We start from the raw sequence: 12221 nt of genomic DNA, 5'->3' as shown, positions 1-12221 counted from the left end.
ACTTTCACTGAGAGTCCTTGTCCTAAAAGAACTCATGTCCAAGTAAATACCTTGTATAAGCAATACAATACAAACGAGCCAGAGCTACAATAACGGTAGTATTATTACAAATTATGGGAGCACCCATGAGAGAGAACTCGGGGAACATTTTTCAAGTAGACAAAGGAGTTATGTTTAAAGTTGAGTTTTTCAATAAATAAATAAAGTAAGAAACTAAGTAAGCAAGTAAGTTGAGTTTTTCACTAAACGAACAGCAGAGAGAGGAGAAATCCACTGCTGGGAAAGCAAGTGTAGTGTGCAAACGTCTGGAACTACCAACACACACAGTCAGCTTGGGAAACAATGAGGCATAAGAGAAGGGAAGAGCAGGAGCCAGGGAGACTGCTCACAGTGCACCGGGTTTAAATGCCATTGTCATCTCCCCAACACTCAAGTCAGACACCTGCGCGTTCACCCAAGGTTCTGTCCTTCTCCAATCGGACAATTTCCAATGGGTCTAGGAGAACTCACCTTCCTCATCTCCCCCCACCTCCCCTACCCCCCCCCACCCCCGCCCTGAATCTTTTCATTCCTTTTGCAGCCTTCACTACAGTTCATCTATTTCCGGTTCTCCCCACCCCCACCCCCATGTTAACACAATAGCCTGTTAGGACTGCCTGCTTTCAGTTCCATCCTCTCCTGTTCTCTCTGGACTCAATCAGAGTGATCTTTCAGCAAAGAGGCTTCTGTTCTCCCAGAAACAATCCCAGATTTCTCCCTTTGCCCATGTCCTCTAAACTTCCAGAAAACTACTTTATTCCAATGGCAGAATTTACAATATTCTGTTTCACACTAAAGCTACAGCTAAAGAGACAGGCCATTCAATCTGTCTGCTTTATCCACACTCATTCCCAGAGGCTCAAGTCCCACAGTTCCTGCCCCCTGGGCAGTGGGCCATGCGACCCTGGACTACTACCTCTGGTTAAAACTATTGATCAGGACAAATAACTGTCTCAAGCTAGAACAGTAAGATTTTCTACCCTAGAAATAACTGTATCGTGACCCAGACTTCAGTGTGTGACCTGCAGAGGACTGGCAGTGCTAATTTGGGGATCATGTATACTTTTGAGCAGGAAGATGGCTGCTGTGTAGAGAATGCAAAATAATACAGCTCATGTGCAGAAAGGGTATGGAAAAGATAGCATGTGGTAGCTGGCTTATCAGGATCGCTAAGAGAGAAGCTGCAATTCTTTTGCCACCTTGTTAGTTCTGAGATCCCCATCCATTTCCTGCCCTGGGTTTTAGGAGAACCACCAGTTTATTTTTATTTATTTATATTTTTTTAAGATTTTACTTATTTATTCATGAGAGACACACAGAGAAAGGCAGAGGCATAGGCAGAGGGAGAAGCAGGCTCCCATGGGGAGTCTGATGCAGGACTCGAACCCAGGACCCCGGGATCATGCCCTAAGCCAAAGGTAGATGCTCAACCACTGAGCCATCCAGGCATCTCGAACCACCAGTTTATTATATTAATTTCTACTTTTATTTAAATTAGCTCAACTAGGCTTCCATTTCTTAGAATCAAATGAATCCTATGTTTATATATAAGTCCTTCTGGGTTAGGCTATAATTTCTTTGAATAAAGAAACCATACCTTGTTTACCTTTGTATTTCTCACACCAAATGGCAGAGCAACTTACACATAGTTGATCAATGCCTGTCTCATGAACTGAATTTAACTATAGAAGGAGTAAATGACCTTGGACTTGAATAAATAGTAGCAATTACAAAGACAGAAGAAGTTTGAAAATTTTTAAGAGCAGAGTGCAGGGGCAGGGAAGAAAATCAAAAGGAAGCCACTTTGGCTAACCTCAGCTTTTGGGCAGAGTTTCTGGGGAAGCTAGCCACAAACACTCATACCCACAGCAAGCACCACCTTCAAACTCCTGGTCCAAACCCAGCAAAGATGAGAGAGGGGGCCCAGGCAGTCCTGGCATGTTCTGATCGGGAAACAGTGACCTTGGGGCCTAATGATCAGTAACCGACAGCCAGGACAAATGGCAAGGCGACCACCACCAGGCCCAACAGCTGCAGTCCGCACCCCTCAGGAGAGAGACACCATCTGAGAACTTCATCATGAGCACCTACCACATTTTCTTTCTTTCTCCAGATAAATTTTCTCTTCTTCACTAAGATCTTAAAAGGCATATTTCCATAAATGACAGCTTTTACTGTCTTAACACTAAGAAAGTAGAGAAAAACTTAGTTGTGTTTTCCATCCCAGGATAAGGATCTTCAAATATTTTTATTTTGAGGAGTACATGATTAATATGTGGCTACTCTTTTCAAATGTTCTTTCTTGCAAACATCCCTGCTGCTTCAAAGGTTTGACTCCTTTTTCAACTGTCACGGTAATTTACCCACAAGGAAAGAGTTCTTGATGACATAATGGCTCAGCTGTGAAAAAGGAACCTGTAAGACCATTCCAGCAATAAGAGAAGCTCACATCATGAAGATTTCTTGACTACACCCTTACAATTTGATAGCTAAGGAAGTAGTCCAATCAAGTATACACAATGGGATAAGACAGGCAGATAAAAGACAAGGCTGGATTTCCTGCTTTGATGTGAAACTCTTCCCTTTTCACTGCCAAATAGAGCGTGGCAGGCCCAACCAATAGGGGCCAGGTGGCATAGCCATTATCAGGCCTTTGGACTTGATGGTGAGAAACTGGCAAGCCTCAGAGGAAGACTATTTAGGACTCAAGGGGTTGACATCACTTTTGGATAACAAGTTAGGCTTAAAAATTATGATATTGCAATCACTCCACTTGAGCACAAAAAAGTAGAATTGTTCCTGAGTGGCTCTGAGATCATATAAATCACACTGATCTTCACGTCACTGAAAAAGTGGCACAGGACAGTATTTCTTAAATGGCACGAGGTGTCACACACAGAATTGATTTGGCTTACTTTGCTAGTCATAAGAGGCTTAAGTATAGAACAAATCAGATAAAAGCAGTACACTGTGGCCATCCAGTTAGTGTTGGTACTTATAACTACAGGACATTCCCAGAAGGGCCCATCCTGTACAAGTCAGATGGCCAGCAAGCAAGTCACCAAACTGGCTTAAAACTAAGTGTCAGAACAAACTTTTCTAGCTTGTACACCTTTATTTATTTATTTTTTTGCTTGTATAGCTTGTACACTTTTATTTATTTTTTTGCTTGTACACCTTTATTTTCATTTTGTGAGATGCATAAACCAGACGTCATCCATATTAAAGGGCTAAAGATATAGCTAAAACTTACTATTGTTCTTCTTTCAAAATGGATACAATTGTAAGAATGTTTTGTAAAAAAACATGTACAGCTTTTGATCAAACAGCTACATTCAGCAGTTCCTTCAGATCAACATGAAGTGGTTATCCATGATGCTCTATGACTCCATAATCTATATTTAAGTTAGACTGGTTTCTGACAGCTTCCATAAAAACATGGTACCCCTTCCTACTTCCAGTCAGGTAATTTAATTTACACCTGAAGTAAAACCTCTGAAGGATCGATACCAAAAAAGCATATCATTAAAATATACTTTCATATTTATATTTTTTGGCCAAATTATAAATTTATTACATATGATTGGCAGATAGTTGTTGCTGATATATTATTCTCTCAATGTTTGTGAAAAAATTCAAAATAAAAAATAATTTTATGCACCATACAATCACAGGTTGATCCTTGAAAATCTCCAAACATTTTTTGAGCTGGTGGACTTTCAGATGGGAAACCTGGTCCCAGTCTTGAAGCTACAAGAGGTTAAGTTTGCTACCCAAGGTGGCTGGAACTGTCCTAGCCATAAGGATGGGATTCTGCTTCAGAGAGGAGAGGCCTTCTCTAAAGGGATTGGTAAAGCCCCTGAGAGCAGGATGGAGAGGAGACAGGGCAGAGGGTCTTCGAAGGGAGGACCGAGAGCCCTCTGTAAGACCAGCACTCCTCTGTGTTCACCGACAGGGGAAGGACTGCCCCAAAACAGCAGTGGGTAGCTCTGAAGAAAGAACTTTCTTTCTTAGTAGTTTCCAGATCCTGAAGAGGGGGCCCAGCAGGACCCTTGAATGGATCCTGGAGTACCCAGGATGCCAGGGAGGTACATGCCCTTGGTTAATGAGAAGTCCTGGCCAGTGGTCCCAGGTCCTGGAAGGCACCAGTCAAGGTGTTTTGCAAGGACAGCCCTCAACTAAGATGGCTGGGCCCACACAACCACACTGCAATTGGTCACACAGGCTCCATAGAGACCAGCCCAGAACTGCATGTCCTGGCCTCAGCGTTTGAAAGACACAAAGCAGATGCCCGTCTCGATGTTGGAGAACACGTGCGTGACTTGAAAGCAGACATTGTTGCTCCACCGCAGCATGGGAACAGGCATAGTGGAGAATTGATCCAGGATAGTCTGGTTGGCATCAGTCAGAGACACAAATCTCAATCTTGCCACTATCTAGCAGCTCAGGCCACAAATCCTCCTCCTCTAGATCAAGAACCTGCTTTTTGCAACACCAGCTGGTCTGCAAGGGGGCCCCAGGCACCCCTAACCTGTTGACCTCCACCACTCAGCTGTCTCCACCGTGCTGCCTCATATTTGTATTTTAAAGCATGGAAGACTGGGGTCCCCTGAAATGCCTGGAATTTTGCATATTTTAACACTAGCATCTGAAAGGAGGAGTCTGATTGTTTGATACAACAAATTCTTTGCAGTTCATAACTACAAACAGGGTTCATGACATAATGGGAAATAAGTAGAGACTCAGGATGTGCTTGTTTGCTTGTTTTATGCCCCAAACCAAAAACAAACAAAAAAAGGTGACTGCCTGGCGATTCAAGGAACCCACAGGTGACCAGTCCAGGTGGTAGATAATAGCAATTTCCGAAAAACCATGACCCAAATATGCCAAGTACTCATGTTTTAAATAAAGAAATAATAACTAAAATACATAAAAGAGTTTACCAAAAGGCCACCTAAACTGAGTTCTGACAAGGCTCTGTGGTTTTTCTTACTAAAGATCACCTACCCCAGGGCAAAATTGCTGTCCTCCTTCCAGTCCACGATGCGGCAGATGAAGAGTGTGTTGGCATAATCTTTAGGCCGAGTCACAAAATCCTGGGGACAGTCCTTGAGAGGCACATAAATTCTAGGCACTCGGTGGTCCGAGGGAGAAAACAGGGCATATTTCCTAAACAGTTCACTGTTCTTATCAGCCAAGAGTTTGAGAAAGCCAGTTGCTGCTCGGGAATGTTTTTTCTCCGAGATGTAAACCACCTGAAAACACCAAAGATATAGTCAAAAGTTGTTTACCTATAGGACTGAATAACAGAAGAAGTCAGCAAGATATTATCTAGTCAACTAGCTGAGCCCAGCAGTTTGTCTAGGTCCCAATGAAGTGCCTCTCATGATGCTCTGTGACTAAACACATATTTAAGTTGTAACAACTTAAGTATCCAGGGAGCATATTTATGCAGAGAAAACCATGCAATACATGGATGAATCAGATGAAAGTGCCTATATAACCAAGACCTATGTCTTAAGGATGTATCTAAGACTCCAGCAGGGATGTATGGTCCTAAGAATTTGCTCTGCATTACATTTTTCTGACATGAACAACATAGTAGTTGCTTTTTAAAAATGTTATTAAAAATAAATAAGGAATTGGTCTTTATTATGCCTTTAAAACCTGGAAACCAGGGTGCCTGGGTGACTCAGTCAGTTAGGCACCTGACCCTTGATTTCAGCTCAGGTCACGATCTCAGGGTTATGAGATCCAGCCCCATGGCAGGCTCTGAGCTGGGCGTGGAGCCTGCCTAAGATTCTGTCTCCCCCTCTCAAAAACCAAAAACAAAAAGGCTGGAAACCTTTTCACCTTCCTTCTTTCCAACATTAAATCCACTCTTTCATTTCACCAGGCAAAGATTCAGGCCACCACACCACTACAAGGACATACTACCTCTACCAAAAGAGAAGCATTCCTGAAGAAAGTGAATCCCCTAACTCACCCTGGAAAGTCCTTTCTGAACTGTTTCCTTTTCCCACTGCAGACCATCTGCACTTTGGTCTCTTCCCTGGAATTACTTGCCAGCATTCCACTCTGACCCCTGAGCCAAGGCTTAGACTGCTGGTGAGCTGGCTACCACTCTTGTTCATGTCTGACTCCATGTGGGGCTTCAGCCTGTCTAGCAAGAATCCAAGAATCTCCAACCAGTCAGCATGCCTCTCCTCTGCCCCAGAGGCACCTGGCTGCTGCTCCATTGGACACCTGTCCTCTCATCAAATCTCAGTCCCATGATAGGCTCTATGTTCTCCTAACTCTTCCTTCTTCTTTGAAAAACACCACTCTGTTTTGAACAAGCTGCTGTCTCCTCTGTCAGGAATCCTTGATCTTGTCCTCACATGTGCTTGTCTATCCCAGGCCCTTTGCACAGAGACTGCTCCTTCTTCATACACAGCCCCTGAATGAGACATCCATGTTTTCCTGTGCTATATGGTCACATTCAGACCATTTACTCTTCTTGCCTCATGCATGGGTCTGTGTCCTTCCATGGTTCAGGCTATCCCTTTTTTGTTACTGTCATCCATGGACCTCCTAGCTGCTCTACAGTACCTGGCTTACATCTCCAGGCGAATGACTCAGCCAATATTTTGCCCTTATAGTCCTAGTATCCCTTCAATGCTGGTGGCCTTCACTTCCATTCCATTTCAGCAACTCATCCTCATGGTTACCTCTCAGCATCTTCTGGGTCTGGTCCAAATCTTATCATCTCAGACTAACCTGTCATCCAGCTCCCTTACTCTCCTGTGCCCCGCTCCATGGCTTCTTCACCACATTAAGATTACTAGTGCCTTGACCTCAGCCTGCTCTCTGTGTCTGTTTGCTATATCTAATGCTTGAATCCTTTCCTACCTCCAAGGGACATCATGTTCCATTGCTTCTAGTCTTCTCACCTCCATCATCAAATGCCTCACCTCTGTTGGCCTTCCACCACACCCACCCTAAAAAATCCTCAATTCTGGGACAGTTCAGCCACTGCTATTCTCCAACCTCAAACACAAACTATGGAGTCCATCAGAAGAGAATTACAATGATGCATATGGACACCATTACACATTTGTGTTATACAATTGTTGTTCCAATCTCAAAATCTCTACAGTATTTTTTAACCTGTTCCAGTCAGCACCATCTATAAGCCCACTCTCTTGATGATCCTCTCCTTCTAGGACTCCAATTATCTGAATGTTGAATCCATTTTATTGCCCCACAACTTCCTGAAACTCTGTTCACTTTTTCCAGCCTATTTTCTCTCTGTTCAGATTGGATAAATTCTACTGACATGTTTTCGAGTTAGGTAATCCTATGCTGAGTCACCTCTACCTACTACTGAGCCCATCCTGAAAGTATTTTATTTCTGTTATTGTATTTTTTAGTTCAAATTTCCAACGTGGTTCTTTTTTTATAATTTCTATTTCTTTGGTGAGATTTTCTATCTACTCATTTGTTTTGAGAGAATTTTTAATTGCTTGTTGAAGCATATTTATGATGGCTGATTTAAAATCACTGTCAGATAACTGCAACACATTGGTATCGGCATCGGTTAGTTGCCTCTCCTCACTCAAGTGACAGTGTCTTAGTTCTTAGTATAACAAATGATTTTCTATCACATCCTGGACCTTTGGCTATTATGTTAGAGATTTAAGGTCTTACTGAAATCTTTTATTTTAGAAGGCAGGTCATCCTGCCTTGGTTTAGCATAGAGATCCTGAACTATTTTGTGGGCTGTAGTTCCAACGACAAATTAATTTGCAGAGACTTTGAAGTACTATTCTGATGTTTAGTTAACATGGAACCACTGGGGCTCCCACTGGTCTCTGCCCATATTGCCTAACGGGGTGAAAAGAACTTCTTCAGGGCTGGCCACCTAGTCTCTCTAGTATTGATTAGGAACAGATTCTTATCCACGTCCATGCAGGGACAAAGAAACTTCCCATTTAAGGTTTTTTGTTGTGGTAGGACCCTGGTGCCACCTGATGACCCACTGTCTCTGGGTGGGAAAAGAGTGTCTCAGACTCATGAGATTAAATTTTCTGAACCACACATCTGCTGTGGTAGGATCCTTGTTACTGGGATTCCCTAGCCATCTACTACCTCTGTGGGGGTGCAGAAGGGAGAGAAGAGAAATCTCAGGCCCATGGGGACAAAGAAACTTCTGGGGCTAGGTCACTTCTTTGGCAGGAATCCCAACTGCCAGAGCCACCAGATGCCTGGTATCTCTTGATGGGGGAGAGAAATCTCAGTTGTGGCAGGAAAGGGGAGCCCTTCTCCTAGCCACTTATAATTGTCAGGAAGGCTCCCAGTTAATTCTTGTAGGTACTGCCAGGAGTGCCTGGTGTTGTCAGAGGGACCCCGCTAGATCGGACTGAGGAGCAAGTCTGCCTGGGCCCCCTTCTATTGCTAGGTTAGATCCAGAAACACTGGGCCTGGTCCTCCTCTGTTGGTGGAGGGGTTGTAAAGTCCTCTGCTGTTATGTTGTTCCTCTTGCTCTCAAGTCTCTAACTAGCTTGTCTTCCTCTCTTCACCTTTCAGAATTATCCTATGGTTGCCTCTTGTTATTTTCAGGGTTTATAGTTTTCTAGTAGGAAAGAGCAAGGAGAAACGAGTCTATGCCATCTTGTCTGATCTAGAAGTCCCTGCTTATTGTTTTACTATCTGACATGAGAAGTGTATGAAGCAGCTTACATTACTTGTGATTCATACATTAGTTGTAGTAATAATGACTTGACCACACAAGTGCTGTTTTGCCTTGTGATTTTAGATTGAATTTACTAAGAAACTATCCAAAACACCCAAACAAACCCAGCAAGAGAGAGGGGACCATTGGGGTGCAGTAGCAAATTGCAGAACACAAGTTCCATCTACAGAGGGCTGTCTGTACTCAGCTCTGACTCAAGTCATTGAAGAATGTGGCCTAGTGTTGCTGGATGTTTTCTTCTGTCAAGAGAAGCCAGGAGACTTTTTTTTTTTTTTTTTTGTAAGCTGCTTAGTCAAAATTTGTAAATGCTGCACAGGTCACACAAAACACAAGCCTGTAAGCCATCTCTAGCCCACAGGCTTTCCATTCATTACAACCTTCCATACCTAGCATGCTGCCTGCTATACTTTATATGGTTAGTATTCAAAATGCTCATTAAAATGACTGGACAGGCAGTTGAGGGCAACATACGTGTAATACGATTCAGAAATTCTTCTTGTCAATATCCAAGAGGTACTGTGCTAACCCACTTGCTAGATTGTGTGGCAACACTACAACTGCAGGTTAAACATGCTGAAGGATGCCTCTGGTGGAGAAAGCCTCAGGCTTATTACCACCTACTGAACCACTTCTTCTATCCTGAGCCATTTGATAGCCAGGGTCAGCTGTGTTTGATCCCTTATCCAAATATGCCACCAGCATATATAACTGAAAAATAAAATTGAACTATGCAAATCAACAGACAGGATGCAAAAGCAATTTTGTATCTACAATAACTAAATTAAATATTTGGAAAAAACTAAAAAAGACATTTAAAACCTACTTTTGAATTAGATATAGACATGATGACAATAAAAAAAATTGAAGCAAAAAACAAGAATCTAGGAGTCTATGTTAGATTGCTTCACATAGTACCTAAATCCTCACTCCACTTTACATAACGCAAACTGGAAATCAAATATGACACATTACCAGTGTGGTTTAAGCAGAAAAAGATAATGTAGCACTTCAACAAACACACCCACACACAAAGAAAAGGCTTTGGACCTTCATCCAAACACAGGCAAATCAACATATATGTATATCTTTAAAATTACACAAAATATTAGCTTTTTATGACTCCTTGCTTCCACTGACTTTTCTGATTAACTGACCAACTACAGCCCTAACTGAATTGCATGAGACACCTTTGACAGGTAGTTCAGGTGACAGTCATTTGGACAAATGCAGAAAATCTGTAGGCAATGACCTTTGCTGATCTTTGCAGCGATTTCTCTGGTGAAGCTCTTGTGTCCTGTGACGTGGAGGTGCTTTCTTCTTTTGTAACTAGAGCATCAGCATCCTCCTTTCCTAAATTAAGAAGAAAGAGGGAAAGAAGAGGAATCAGTTAGACGCATATCTATTAGGCATACAGATTCACGGGATTTTTTTTTAAAAGATTTATTTATTTATTTATAAATAAGAGAGAGAACAAATAAAGATTTATTTATTTATTTATTTATTTATTTATAAATAAGAGAGAGAACAACATATGCAAGTATGCGAGCATGAGCAGGGAGAGGGACAGAGGGAAAGACTCTTTAAGTAGACTCTGGCTGAGCCCATGAGATCATGACCTGAGCCGAAACCAAGAGTCAGACAGATACTTAACAACTCAACCAACTGCGCCATCCAGGCATCTCATGGGATTTTTAAATTCAGAGCATCATTTACCCTAAACTACTCATTTTGCGGAAAAGGAAACCCAGGCCCACAGTAGTTAAGGGACTTAGCTAAGGTCAATCACATCACCAAATTGCATTAATGCTCACACTCAGCAGGCCACATTTGATCTATTTAACGTTATTCAAATGCTAAGTGTCATACAAGTAGAGAGCATCAAACTATGCTGAATTGAACTAATGGGCTTAGTGTGTGAAATGCCAAACAAACTAGATGTGAAATACTGCCCCAGCCCACAATGAAGAATAGAGATAGGTTAATTTATTATGCACATCTGCTGAAATCAAAATAAATATTAACTTTTAAAAGTACTTTGGTACCAGCCATAACAAACAAAATGGTGGAAAATAGATTATATTTATTAAATAAATAAAAAAAGCCAACCCTGATTTTCCTGGCTTTTCTTAGTGACATTATATAAAGAGTATTTAAAGTCTTTTAATATTTAATTTCCTTTCTTAAGAAACTTATAAAATGCACATTCACCCAAGAAACTGAAACCACATCTCCCCAATAAAGAGGGAGTCAGGCCCTGTACCAGAAGTATTAAAATCACTCATGAACAAATGCAGCAAATGACACACTTTTGAACATTTAATATCTTGTATTTTTATGTGTTAGAATTCCCCCACAAAATATTCTTATCCAACTCTTCTGGAGTTCCTGGAGTCTAGGGGTCACAACCAATTCATGTGGGCCCCACTCCAGACAGCTAAGAGACTTGTACTTATCATCATTAGACATGACCAAGGCCAAAATAAATAAATAAATCCTTTTCACGACTGGCCGCCTCTTAGCAAGGGCTCAGCTTAAGGCCAAGTTTTACCATTCTGAGCGAACTCTGGAAACACTGACATGATCTGACCTACTGGGGCTTAAGAATGATCAACTGTTTGCTTTTCCATCTATGCTGAAATATACCTAGAATAGTGTCCACTGGAAGCAGAATTCTGTTTTCCAAAAATAAAAAACAAACAAAACCTTTCCCATTGTTGATCAGCCTGTCCATCAGTAAAAGGATATTCATCTTTTATCTTAGACCTTAGTTCAGGATTCCAAGATCATTAGATGCTTCCAGAACAACATCTTTTATACTCTTGGGGAGAAAAAAAAAACCCACACAAGTTCTTAATCTGCACCACAAATGTATCTTGCCAATGTGTTCTATAGAACAAGATCATTCAGGAAAAGTTAGGCACCTGGAAAAACTGTGAACCAGGACACTCTACCCAGATATCTGCTGTCTGAACTTTCAGTCTCAAGAGTTGGCAACCATACAAGGTAGTGAGGGGTTTTCTAAGGCAGCCCAAATCCTGAGCACACAAACTTCCATCACAGTCACTCATGGTTCCAACTTAAAATGACTGTTGCTTTAATTCCATTCCAACAACAAGCAAGTCTTCTGTTCCAAAGGTTACGCCAAGTTGCATCCAAAGAGGGCTAGCAATGGAAGACAGCTCAATGCACTGTTGGGGATCTACCCCAAAGATACAGATGCAATGAAACGGTGGGACACCTGCACCCCGATGTTTCTAGCAGCAATGTCCACAATAGTCAATCGTGATTTTCAGATATCACACCTGCACATGACCTTTTCAGCTTCTTGGTTTATAAGAATAACCTGACAGAAACGAAGCTTTGTTCGAAAATGCATTCCAATACATTAAACTGAGTTTATTTCCCTGCAGGTAAGCATCATAGACATGTTCAATGAATGTGAAGAAAT

At 41.8% G+C, this 12221-nt stretch overlaps 1 protein-coding gene across 11 annotated transcripts in view; it reads right to left on the bottom strand.

Moving 5' to 3' along the window:
• The window catches only part of DIS3L2 (DIS3 like 3'-5' exoribonuclease 2), a 346373-nt gene that overhangs the window by 183012 nt on the left and 151140 nt on the right, over positions 1 to 12221 (bottom strand). For all 11 annotated transcript variants that reach the window (XR_005378821.1, XR_005378822.1, XM_038574186.1 and 8 more), the window contains 2 exons: positions 10023 to 10123; positions 5047 to 5294 (listed from right to left, as the gene is read on the bottom strand). Coding sequence is in view for 9 of the 11 variants with exons in the window: in XM_038574186.1 (XP_038430114.1) it covers positions 5047 to 5294; positions 10023 to 10123 (349 nt within the window). In the remaining 2 variants the exon portion in view is untranslated. The remainder of the gene's footprint in view (positions 1 to 5046; positions 5295 to 10022; positions 10124 to 12221) is intronic.

This window comes from Canis lupus, chromosome 25 (assembly GCF_011100685.1).
Source record: "Canis lupus familiaris isolate Mischka breed German Shepherd chromosome 25, alternate assembly UU_Cfam_GSD_1.0, whole genome shotgun sequence".
Lineage (NCBI taxonomy): Eukaryota > Metazoa > Chordata > Mammalia > Carnivora > Canidae > Canis > Canis lupus.
This window is presented reverse-complemented; position numbering and strand designations above follow the sequence as displayed.